General features: G+C 39.4%; 1 protein-coding gene across 2 annotated transcripts in view; it reads left to right on the plus strand.

Moving 5' to 3' along the window:
• Positions 1–2,590: 2,590 nt before the first annotated feature.
• YWHAE (tyrosine 3-monooxygenase/tryptophan 5-monooxygenase activation protein epsilon) overlaps positions 2,591–12,226 on the plus strand; it is a 958,490-nt gene continuing 948,854 nt past the window's right edge. Inside the window, exon 1 of one of the 2 annotated variants that reach the window (XM_044054341.1) lies at positions 2,591–2,967. In XM_044054341.1, the coding sequence (XP_043910276.1) occupies positions 2,904–2,967 (64 nt within the window). In that variant the 5' untranslated portion in view covers positions 2,591–2,903. The remainder of the gene's footprint in view (positions 2,968–12,226) is intronic. The other variant, XM_044054340.1, reaches the window with a different exon arrangement.

Below are 12,226 nucleotides of genomic sequence, written 5' to 3' on the forward strand. Positions count from 1 at the left end.
AGGCTTGAGGTTCTATTCCTACAGCATGTACACTTGTATGCTGCAGTCCTGAGGATGTCCTCCTTTGGATGAGATGCCTAATAACTATGAACCTGTTTTTCAGCTTGCCATCCATTTTCTATTACAATATACCAGCTTACCATTTTTTTAATTTAACATAGGCAATTTATTCTTTGACGGCAGCAGGCACTGAATTTGTAGATGAAACACTGAAATATACAGTTGTTTTTTAGCAACAACATCTTCATTAGTTTCATATATCTTTAATGTGGAATTATTCGGATTACTTTTACTTCGGCAGAGACACTCAAACAAGTGTTGCTGTATAATACAAGGGATATAATTCAATTATATATTATAATTAATACAATCAGGTAAATCAAAACGTTTGCATGGCCCTAACAGTGTGCAAGGAGCCTATTGCTTGAAAACAGTTCAAAGGTAAATAACCTGCCACTGGCCAGATGCATTTTCTTTGAATGTGGGTTTCAATGCTGTTTCATTGAATGTGAGTTTCAAAAGTAGAGAAGCTTTAATGCCAAGTCTGTTTTCATTGTAAGACTATTGCTTTGTTTAGGTTTAGTAAATGTCTCAGTGTTTGGGCTATAATGTTTGAAGTAAAAGTTGTAAATTAAATCCAACTGCCTGTAATCATTGTAGAACTAAAGCATAAAACAGTATGCACACAGATTTGAACAGTGTCTATGGCAAATGGGGAGAAATAGCCAAGTAATGGGACACTGGAATGGCTGTGTGGGCGGGGCTTGGGCGGGGCTGTGTTGGCAGGGGGCGGGGAGAGCTATGTGGGTGGGGCTCTGGGTTTGCACCCCCCTGCAAAAAATCCTGCGGGCTCGCTTGGTTGTCAGTACCAAAAATTGCCCCTCTCTTGTGGCCTTTGCTCCCATGTTATTTATGACTTTGTCCTGATTTCTTGCTCTAAGGGGTTGAGAGGTATGGACTGCCAGTGCGTTGATACATGAGAAGTAATACTACAACTAAAAAGACTCGCGAAACTGATGTGTGCTATGTGATCACAAAATGCAAGTTCTCATTAGCAAATGCTGCAGTTAATGACCTGCAATTACAATAAAAAAAGGACATCCTTGAATCCCTGCTCATTTTGTACTCCGCATGGACTTGCTGCGGAATGTCAGTTCTGCAGTTAGTGCTGGTTCCGCAATTTTTAATCTCTTTTTAAAGTGTGTGTATGATGTCAAGGAGAAGGTGGAAATGTGATCAAGTAAACACGTGATTGTATATGATATTGTGTCTGTCTTTTGTAACCACAGAATTATAAAAAAACATCACTGACCATTTTATATAGACCATCCAAAGAACACTTCAACGCACAAACTATTTCATCCCTCTTTTTAAATACTTTTTGGACGGTAAATCAGAAATGCAAAAATAACAGTCACTGAACAGATCATACTGGCCCTCACATTTAAAATTAATTTATGGTAGTTTTCCGTTATCAAACGCTCATTCCAAGTGTTGTCCCGATAACGGAAAAGTACCCAAACAGCTACCATAACCATCCACTTAGCTGCAAAATCAAAAATGATCAGAGTTTTTGATTAAATATACGGACATAAGAACGAGACAAAGTACATAAACTTGAAATTAAAGTGAATTCTGTGATATACAGTAAGTCAGTAACTTTAGTGACTGCCTTTATTTTGTAACGGGATTACACTACCTTTACTCAAAGCATCGCCAATTTTAAGGACAGAGCAGCATCCACAATTACAATCAGCGGTACTTCTCAACTGCCCCTGATATTGACAAAAATTAGTTCTGTCCTTTTTAATTACTAAAATTGATGACTTTTGGAGAAATTGTAGTGAATAACACTGAATAAATAATGATAATAGAGCTATAGACTCCTTTAGATCAGAAAATGTATAATCTCTTATTCTGTCAATTGTTCAAATTAATAGTAATGACATTTTAACAGTGTTCCTGATTACTTCTGGATTTGTCTCTGATTTTGTTAATATTTGTCCTTGATTTGTTGAGAGCAATATCCGTAAATGATAGTTCAGAGACATGATCATGTAAACCTTTTTCGGGCATCACTGTTCTTGACTTCGCTTACAAAGTTTCTTGAGATGCAGATGTGAACGTGAGTCAACTTTCACTAATAGCAATCTCTGGGCCATTGTATTCACTAAAAAGGTCATTTAAGTTGATCTCTTTATGTGGTTAACAATCAATAAATAAACAATGCATTTTATTACAGTACCGATATGCAAAGTTCTTAAAATGTGCCGTGCAAGTAACACAAACAAACGGTTTAACTCCATATTCCTGGTAGAAGATTAAGGGGGAATAAGTAATTAACAGGGCATGGTAGGCGGGTCAGACTTCTTCCCCCAGTTAGCAAATGTCAACCCTCTTGCTTTGGTTAAACATATATTTTTAAGTGTCTTGACGTTTGTGATGTATTTTCCCTGTCAAAACGTAATACAGCCTAATTATGAAAATAGTTAATTACGAAGCCCTTGTGCTTAGGAGAAACAGGGCATTTCTACGGGAAACAGTAGGTTGCACGTGGTTCCCCTTTTGGCCACTGGCATCTCAGAAGAGAGCAAAGGTGCCACACCCTGTCTGCTGTCCATACATACTTTAGCGGTGCGACGAATTGCCAAGGGCTCCGTTTTCCGTACTTTTCCCCACCCCTTGGCAGCTGTTGCCAAGGAGCCGTTGCTATAGTATTAAGAGTGTCCGACAGTGCGCAGGCGGAAGTTCCCCGGATTGTTGCTTCGCCATCTTTTACTGGAGTCGGAGAGCGGGTTAGATTCTGGTTGTTTCAGAGCTGCCACTGCTCGTCTTTTGGGGAGATCAGGGTTACAATCTGCTGCCATCCGCTGTCCAAGCACCCTATCCAGGCGCCTGGCAACATGGACTCGCGAGAGGACTTGGTGTACCAGGCTAAGTTGGCGGAACAGGCCGAAAGATATGATGGTAAGGAGATGAAGTATGTTCTTGTAACTGATTGATTAAGGTGGTGGAGCGCTTTTTGCCGGTGTAGTGAAGTAGAAGGAGGTAAGAGACAAAATGGCGGTGTGAAGCGGCAGCTAGATAGTGAGTGAGGGGAGGGGTTCTCTGTGCACGGAACACTTGTCATTGAGTCCACTAGTATGTGGAGAATACTGTGAAGAAATTAACAGTGAGATACATGCGTGTGCTAGGTGCTGTGTTGGTCAAGTCCTTAAAGGAATATGTATTTTTTTAAGCCAGTAGTAGTGATAGGGGTCTTCTATTGGAGTGAGATTTAACAAGAAAAAAAGGTGATTGTAAAATGGCGGCTCTAGAGGCAGATACTGAGGGAGGAGCAAATGTATAAAAATGGAAGGAGTCAATCTAAATATGAAGACAAAGGGTTTCAAAGAAACCCCACCCGGGGCTGTCTGCTGCTTGCTGGCAGATAAGCCTGGTGGCTTAGACTAGTGCAAGGGTGGGAGGGGTGGGTGTGTGGCTTTGTAAAATGGCGGTTGTACTGGAAAGAGAAACTGTACAATTGGGGCAAGTATAGTGAAGTGCCTGTTACCGTCTTTCGGCACATGCTGCAAATGTGGAGAGGCCTTTGTGAGAAGGGAATCCGCTTAACAGCCCTTTCAAATAAAACCTGGTTTTGATGGGGGTGGAGGCTATGATTGGGTAGTGGCTGTGCGCAACAGTTTTGAGCCCGAATCTCACGCACGTTACTATTGATGCTCACTGTCTATAGAGAGACCAAGTACCGATACAATTAAGCAGTTGTCGTGCTGTTTGCAAACGCACTTTAACTATATTTGCAGAAACTCATTTGCAGGATAGTCACAGACCCGGTGAATGTCACAACCTTCCTTTGCATCCCCCCAGCAAGGGCTAGACAGTTTAAGTTGAAAACGTCTGTTGAAGCATTACGTTATATGGGTCTTTAGACCTTGGTAATGCCCACGCAGCCGTTTGGGTGTGCTTTCTAGGTTGAGTACCTCTGGGTTGGGTGTTTCTTAATCAACGAAAAACGCTAGTGTTTTTGATTAATGTTTAACATTGGGCTTGTCAAAGGGTCCTGATTAGCTAAAGTTTCACTTCCTTCAGTGATTCATTTAATACATTGAATGTAGCAGTAGTACGTGCGGGGTTGTTCCCCGATCTATTGACACAAGACATTTTAGGGTTTTGAATCAATCACAATGTGTATGTGGTTTCTGATGTCTTAAGTCTTGGTTTTTTTTTTTTTTTTGCATATTTGTGGTGCAGTGAGGGTCGGCTCAATTGATCGTCGCATTAAAAAACGGAAAAGTGCCAGAGGTTGATATGAGAAGAACCCAGACTAACAACTCCACAATATGTTCTACTGTCCTGTGGCTCTCGCTGTCAGTTTAGGGTGTAATCATAACCTCTCAGCTGTCCAGGTTTTTGCCTAATATTTTTGGTCTATTCCTCACATTTGTGGCAAATTAACTAAGGACTGAATTAACTAAATAATGGTAATGCATACAAACATAGAAAGTTGGTAGAATAAAAGTGTAAGAACAATATTTAAATTTTATGCGCGCCCCCCCCCCCCATCATTTTTGGCATTGCCTAGATTTGTTGTGCTAAGGGGTTGAGAGAGATGTGTATAATTTCTGACTTTGGTCAGAAACCTTTAATGTTTGGATTTGGGCCAGTGAGGTTACATTTTTGGCAGTTCACACGGATGTGGTATGGATGGATGTCCTTTTTATCAGGGGCAGTTTCATGTAGAATTGTACTAGCTTAAATAAGCAACTTGTAATCTGCCATTGAAAGCATGGATTTATCTGCCATTGAAAGCATGGATTTATCAGATGTACATATTATAGAACTGAGTAAATTAACAGGTAGTTATTTTTATTCTGTGAAATTAATTTCTTGTGTAGATTCTTCGCTTTCTTAACTTACACAATTGTGGGTAATTGTTTTATCTTGTATGCAAGTGTTTTTTTTTTTTTCCCAAGAAAGCATTTTTTTTTTTAATATTTAACATAACATGGTTCATTATGGGTGAAGGCTTGTTTGAAATGCTAAGGTGGCTGACTATCTGTGTGATAGTAGTCAATAAAACAATTTTATTAACTTGCAAATTCTTAGTTTACATGCACAATTCTGGGCATTATGTATTTGTTGCAGTTTCCTGCCTGGGTAATTGGGTTTAAAATGTCTGAGTTTGAGTGACCTGAGTTTGTGCTGCTCCCTCTTGTTGGAGGGCCCCATGGTTATTGCTAGACGCAAGTTCTCCCACCATTACATTGAACTGTATATTTTTCTATGTCCATCTACAAGTTTGCATAATGAGTGCTGTTTTTTATATGGTCATTGGGGACTTGAGGGGGCATTTGGATGCAGGGGTGCTGAAGTGGACAGATGACTAGGTGTACTTGGGACTTTGCTTGTTTGTGTTCTGTTATTGAATGCCTTGGAGATTAACTCCTTCTCATCCTTGTGAGAAGTGTGGCCTTTTTTGTCTTAAGGCAGTAGATGCTATATGCATTTTGGCATGTGACTTGGGGGTGGGGTTATGTGCTTGTGTGTTAATGTGTGTTTTTAGGCATATTGGGTTGCGGTCGTTGATAGACGTTTGATTTCACGTGTTTTAGAAAATGCACACTAATGCAATAACCTGTTTTTGCAATTTTGTGTATGCAAGTGCTATATTTAATTGGGCAAGTGCACTAGTTCAGATTGACCAGTTTCAGTCTTGGCCTGACCATTTACAAGAAATGGCCTTTTGTCTAATTAGGTGACTTACTGAAAGAAATGTTGCATTTACATAGAGGTATTGTGAGGTGGGTAAATGACCTTTGGGATGGCACACTAGGGCAAGAACATTAAAAGCTAGTCTGTAGTGGAGTAAAACGTAGGATGGGTGGTTGTGGGGTGAGGAGGTTGGAGTCTGTCCCCTGTTTCTCCCTTCCAGTGGTTGAGAACTAGGATTAGATGACTTGATGGTATATTTTTGTGTATAAGAAAATGAGTGGGTGTAAAGTAGTATGTAGACTGCTTTTGGCTTGTAACAATGCCTTTCAAGCTGCCTCTGAAAGTCCCACTATTTAAAATGTCACGTACTCTAATCTTAAAAGTTAGTAAATGATCTTCATTAATGGCAGTGCTTTTTGTTGTGGAAAGAATGACCAGGGACTTGACACGTTTCTTACTGTTAATCCAGTTTTGCATTAAAATAAATGAAGAAACACTAGCACAATTTAATACAAATAAGAGTAAAACGACTAGTAAGCACTTTCATGGATTACCACCGCTTCATCAATCCATAAAACTGTTACAGTTTGTCTTTCAAATGCAAACCAACCAATGAAATGCTTCAGTTCATTAAAACAATGTAGACAATTATAGAATAAGTATGCCAAAACATGTACATAATATAAAATTCTAAACACTTGTAAATACATATTGAACACAATACTAAAACAACAAGTGTCCATGCATATATATATATACACAACTTCTAATGTTTAAGGGCTGTAGCTCTCAAAGGTTTTAAAAAAACCTACTATTTAGACCTGGTGGTTTATCAGCTTGAAAGGAGAATTTTATTTTTGTTCTATAGGTTCAGTGCTATTCTTCAAATCTCCCACTCTTATTTACATATACAGTTTTCCAAAACTAGAAACTTAAAAACTTGTGTGATGGACCTTCTTTAACCACATGCATGGCCAAAGCACTGCTCTTTAGCTTTTCTAATATCTCTTAAATGTTCTAAAATTCTGTCCTAGAGTCTGTCTTTCCTACATAAAAGGAAAAACTCAATACAATAGCAAAAATATACCACATTTTAGTGTGGAAATCAGCATAAAAAGCCACATCACTGCCTAACTCTGTTTGTATAAAATTGTGCTGCTGTGTGGAACTACAGTGTTTTATTTCAATGTTTTCTCCAGTATATTGGTGTGAGGACTGGTTTGATGCCTAAAGGCAAACGCATTGGAAGGATAGCAGCTAGTGGTGATTTGTATAGAGTGGTTAGAAACAGTTCAGGACAAGCTTGTGGGCATCTTTATTGACAGAGGAGCTGATTGTCCTTTTATGCAGACTATATATCTTACAGCTGTGAAAGATAAAAAGATGGCAACCTTTCACAAGCAAGTAAGGGAGAAAAACTTGCAGTGCCTGTTAAAAGCCATAAAGGGGCGAATTAAGGAAATGAGGGCTAATTTTGCATTTTTATCGTGTCACTTGAAGCACTGTGGTCCTTAGTGACCTCCTAGGTTTCAGGTATAAGCATGAATAACCTAGTTTGGAGGGGGGGGGGGCGCATTTCCAATAAAGCAAAGATTAATTGTAGAGTTTCTGGTTGCAACTTTTGTTCAGGAACGTGTAACTAATGAGCAGAAATTTGCTTAAAATCTAGCATCTTCTAGAGAAACTTTTGTAGAAAGCACTAATTTCAGGTTAGTGGAGGGAGGGCCTCGGAATATGAGTAAGCATGTTTGCTGCCAACAGATCTGTTACAGTGGTGCTACTTGAAAACCAGGTTTGGAATGGTGCTTTCCTGACCTTTTTGGAAAGCAGACCCTGATGGTGTCTTGGAGGGGGGGGGGGGTACATTGTATGTCACAGCATTTGTTGCAGGACACTTAATGACGGTCCATTTTATTTTTGTACTGGAATAAATTGGGATGTAGCACTTCAGGAGGTATGGAGATTAATGTGGTTGGTCACTAACATCTAAAATATTGTATATTTAACTACTTCAAAGGTACGTTACCAAAAGGGTTACAGAACTAAAGTACCCGAGCTACCAAGAGAAGCTGGAAGGTTCCTTTTTTGACACATGACAGGCAGTCTCTCTCATTGCATCGTTAGAGAGACTGTTGTCCTGGACTGCCTGTTACTCTGCAGTTCCTGTATCCCCAACAGCCCAAGATCATGGGACAGCCAATAGGTAAAATACTGTGGAGGGACAGGATTACTTTCTAAATCTCTGGAATAAACTTCCCCAGCATTTTGAGCAGTATGACAGTCTTGCTCTTAAACTAGAAAACTCTATCCACAGACTGACTTGAGGATTGACTGGTAGAGCAGTTATGAAAAAAAGAAATATTTAAGATGCGAATATAGAGGGTGGCTAGTTTGCGGTTTTTAAACGAGAAGTCGTCTTTGGATCTGTATGCATTTGGATAGGAGTAACTAGAGGGGGTTAGATTTCTTGTCCCCTGCCAGTCTCATGGGAAATGTGATAATGTGACCCTCTGTTGCTGCTGGTCATATTTTTGCTTTAAAGCAAATACAGGTGCTGCAGTGTAGTAAGCAATGGTTGGAACTGGAATAGTTGTCTAAGGGCCATTATGGCCAGGTACTGAGAACATTATCATGGGCTATTCTGTTTTTAATGTTAGTCACTCCAAGTGGTCATTCTTTATTTCTAACCCAAAGTGGTCTCGCTAAGGGAGGGAGACATATGCATGTGTGTTCTTTTCCTTTGTGATGCAGTCTGATATTGCCCTAAACTTGCACCAAGCCTTGTTAGCATATTTCCAAGTTTGAGAATCTCTGACCAGTGCCTGAATAGCTTCTAGTGATCAAAAAGCAGGAGACCAGGATCCAATCCACACAAACGTTTGAGCGCTTTATTCTCTTGAATAGAAACTTCAGAATAACACAGCATATTACCCAACAGCCTTATATATACCATTCCAGCAATTTAGTCATAGTCCTTAAATGTTTGCGTCCTTTCAGGACATTTTATTAGAGCAACACGTGTGTGTGCACACAGTAAAAAAAAAAAAATGCAATTTAAAAGCGCATAAATACTTGACAATTAAATATCCTACACGTTAAAAATCAAAGCAACAGATGTAAATATTTATGCATATGAAACTATATATTTGGCATCCTATGCCAATGGGTATCGTGTCGTATAAGAAATCGTGCATTGGGCCTGAGAACAGAGCTGATGGATACTGCACTATCAAGACCCGGTGCTTCAGATGCATTTGTCCTAATTTGCCATCTAAGCTCAACCATTTCTAGCTTGGAGGTGGGCCACTCAACGTTCACCCATCCTAACCTGTTTGGTGATAAATCTGAACCCATGTCCTTTGGTTACTATATGTCCTACTAATGCATTTTTTTTAACATCTTTCTTACTGATGTCATAATAGTGTTGGTAAATTCTACTTCTACACGCATTTTTAGTTTTACCAGTGTAAACGTTGCGGTGGTGCACCGGCAGTGTTGCCTCACAGCAAGAGGTTCTCCCGTTGGATTCTCTGCTGGAGTGCAGGGAGTGCCTTCTGTGAGTCTGCATGTCCTCCCCACGGTAGGGTGGGTGTTCGAAAGACTGTGTAAATGGGTGTGTTTTCGTTGAATGTCAAGCTGGCACCTTGGCATTCAAAATCTACTGTCAATCATTAGCGGACTGAGTTCCACTGTGGCGACCCCTAAATGGGGAAAAGCCAAAGGACGGCAACCAGTGTAAACATTCGGGCATTGGGTACATAGGGTGAGGTACACCACTCCTTTCCTGCTGCAGGAGACTTTCCCTTGTATAGTGTGGCTCCCATAATTGGGAATACAAATCCTTTGGCATTGTAGGCAATAGCAGCATTTAACCTAACCATCCCTGCCCCTATATCAGGATCACGTTTTTGCCTTTCCAACATATTTTGATACATCCCTAAATGTGTTTGGGACAGGGCCTAACAACTGTGCCTGTTCTGCATCAATTCTAAAAATGTTCAGTTATGTTCAATAATATTTCTGATGCTGTAAAAATGCTGATTTAAACTTGAAAATAGTTTTTTTATGGAAAGTTTTTTGTCTCAATTTTCCTTGTTTGATAACCCTTCCCATGTACCAAGGAGGGGGAAATAGCCACTATCTCTCTTATAGGATGTTTAAATATCTGGATAACCTCTAGTAACATCCCTTTAAGGGTCTCAATTTGCTGTATAAATTGATTGTATTCAGATATCATCTTGGCAAGCCGTACCCCCCCCCCCCATCCTTTTGCTAAAGCCTATTTTTGGTGCAGAGGGTGGTAACTATCAATTTAGGAAGCTATTGGAGTAAGTGGGCTTGCAGAAAATAGTGGAGTTGAAATGTTTGACCATCTTTCTTGATGGTAATGTCTTATTTCTAACACCCTTGTAAATTCAAGCAAATCTGTGCTGGTGTTCAGGAAAGGCTTCTAGCTCTGTCATTACTGTTCCACAAAATATCATCCAGGTAATGACCATAAAATGTCCATGAGTTAGCATAAGGACAATTAAAATCTTTTTCCCAAAATGCCAGTACTAAGTTTGCAAAAATGGGGGCGCAGGCTGCCCCCATTGCTACCCCAAAACTTCATTTAACTGCTGTTCGAAGGTAATAATGTTGGTATCTAACGCTAAGTGTGCTAATTGTTAAGATGGTGTTATGATTTAGGGTAGTTTACTGGCCAATTGATGCCTGTATCATGGGGTTTGATCCAAGTCCTGAACATCAATTGTGATCAAGATCAGATTATCAGTATGCATAGCTTTCTTAATTTTAGATAGAAAATCCCAGGAGTCTTTTGTATCCAAGGCCAGTCCTTCAAAATATTTTTTATTTTATGGTCTATGTATTTAGCAGTGGGAAATGTTTTAGATGCCAGAGCGTCCCCAATGGGTCTAAATGGAGGGTCAACTAGGTCGTTGTGCAACTTGGGGACACCAGATATTGTAGGTATTTTAGGACGTTTAACAAGTAGTGGTGATCGGGGTGGATTTGTTGGTTCCTGAGCAATTCTTTCAGCATAACGTCCACCTTGCTATAGCAGATGTTGTTCTCATTCAAACTAACTTCAAAGTAGGTATCGCCATATAAAAGGGTAAACCTTTTATTTATGTAGGAATTATAGTTCATGATAACCAGGCCATCGTCTTTGTCAGATTCCATAACCCTTATTTCAGTATTGTCACATTTCTCTTAATAGTGCCCTTTCCACTGTGTTCAGATTGTTGCATCGTCGTCTCCTGTCCCTGTTGAACAATTCCCTGATGTCTTTTTTGCATAGTTTTTCAAAAGTCAATACTGAAGGATGCAAAGTTGGTGTATAGTACTTGTTTCTTATGAATGGTATACTCAGGGATGCTAGTGCTATTTACCAGGAAGTTTTTTTTTTTTTTTTACTCAAGGGAACAAGTTTTAAATCCAATTATGGTCTGATCTAATGAAGGTGTGTGTTTTTTTTTTTTTTTTTTTTTTTTTTTTTTTTTTTTTTTTTAAATCCAGTACAAACATCAAACCTTTTTCAAACAAGTCTATTTGACCATTAAGTTCAAAACAGCTGTAGTTATATACGTTGAAATCGCCTCCACTATTCTGTAGTACAACCAAATTAGTTGGATTTGGCGTTCAATCTGTTCCCTCTCCATTTCCCCTTGGGGTATTGTTGGTTGTAGTTCTAATAAGTAGATTAGTTCAGACCATAATTGATTTCTTTTTACCAGGAAGTTGAATTTTTATTCACGGAACTAGCACTAATGTCCCAGAGTATGCAATTTTAAAAAAATAAATAAAAAAATAAAGTATCAACCAACTTTGCATCCTGTAGTATTAACTTTTGAAAAACTATGCGAAAAAGATATCTATGAATTCAAGGACAGGGGGAGACTATAACAATTTGAACACAGTGGAAAGGGCACTATTAAGAGAAATGTGTGTGACCATACTGCAATGAGGGTTATTTTTTATTTTACATTTGTTAACCGGGAAAGTCTGACTGGACACTTCCATTTTCTGCGGAGGCCTGGGGAGAAAAGCTCCATTAGCTACACGAGAATATCCTACAGAGATATAGGTTCCATAGAAACAAGTTATGTATAGATTACTTTAAAGTCAGCATACGGCATTCTAGTATTAGGGTTTATGTTGCGTCTTTCGGCTTTTCCCGGTTAGGGGTCGTCACAGCGGAACTCCGGTCCGCTAATGATTGGTAGTTGATTTTTTTACGTGCCGAGTTACCAGCCCTGACGCACAACCTTCAACAAAGATACGCCCATTCATGCAGGTCTCCCTGCAGAAGACGCTCTAGCTGAGTATCGAACCAGGCAGCATCTTACTGTAAGGCGACAATGCTACCGCAGCACCACCACTAGGGTTTATATAGTATATAAAATATAAACACTTTTTTTGCTTTGTTTTTCTTTCTAAATTATGAAACCCAACAAAGGGGGTGGCCTGGTTATAAACTAAAATTCCTACATAAATAAAATGTTTCACCTAT

The sequence above is a fragment of the Protopterus annectens genome, chromosome 13.part0 (genome assembly GCF_019279795.1).
Source record: "Protopterus annectens isolate FY-2018-M chromosome 13.part0, PAN1.0, whole genome shotgun sequence".
Lineage (NCBI taxonomy): Eukaryota > Metazoa > Chordata > Ceratodontiformes > Protopteridae > Protopterus > Protopterus annectens.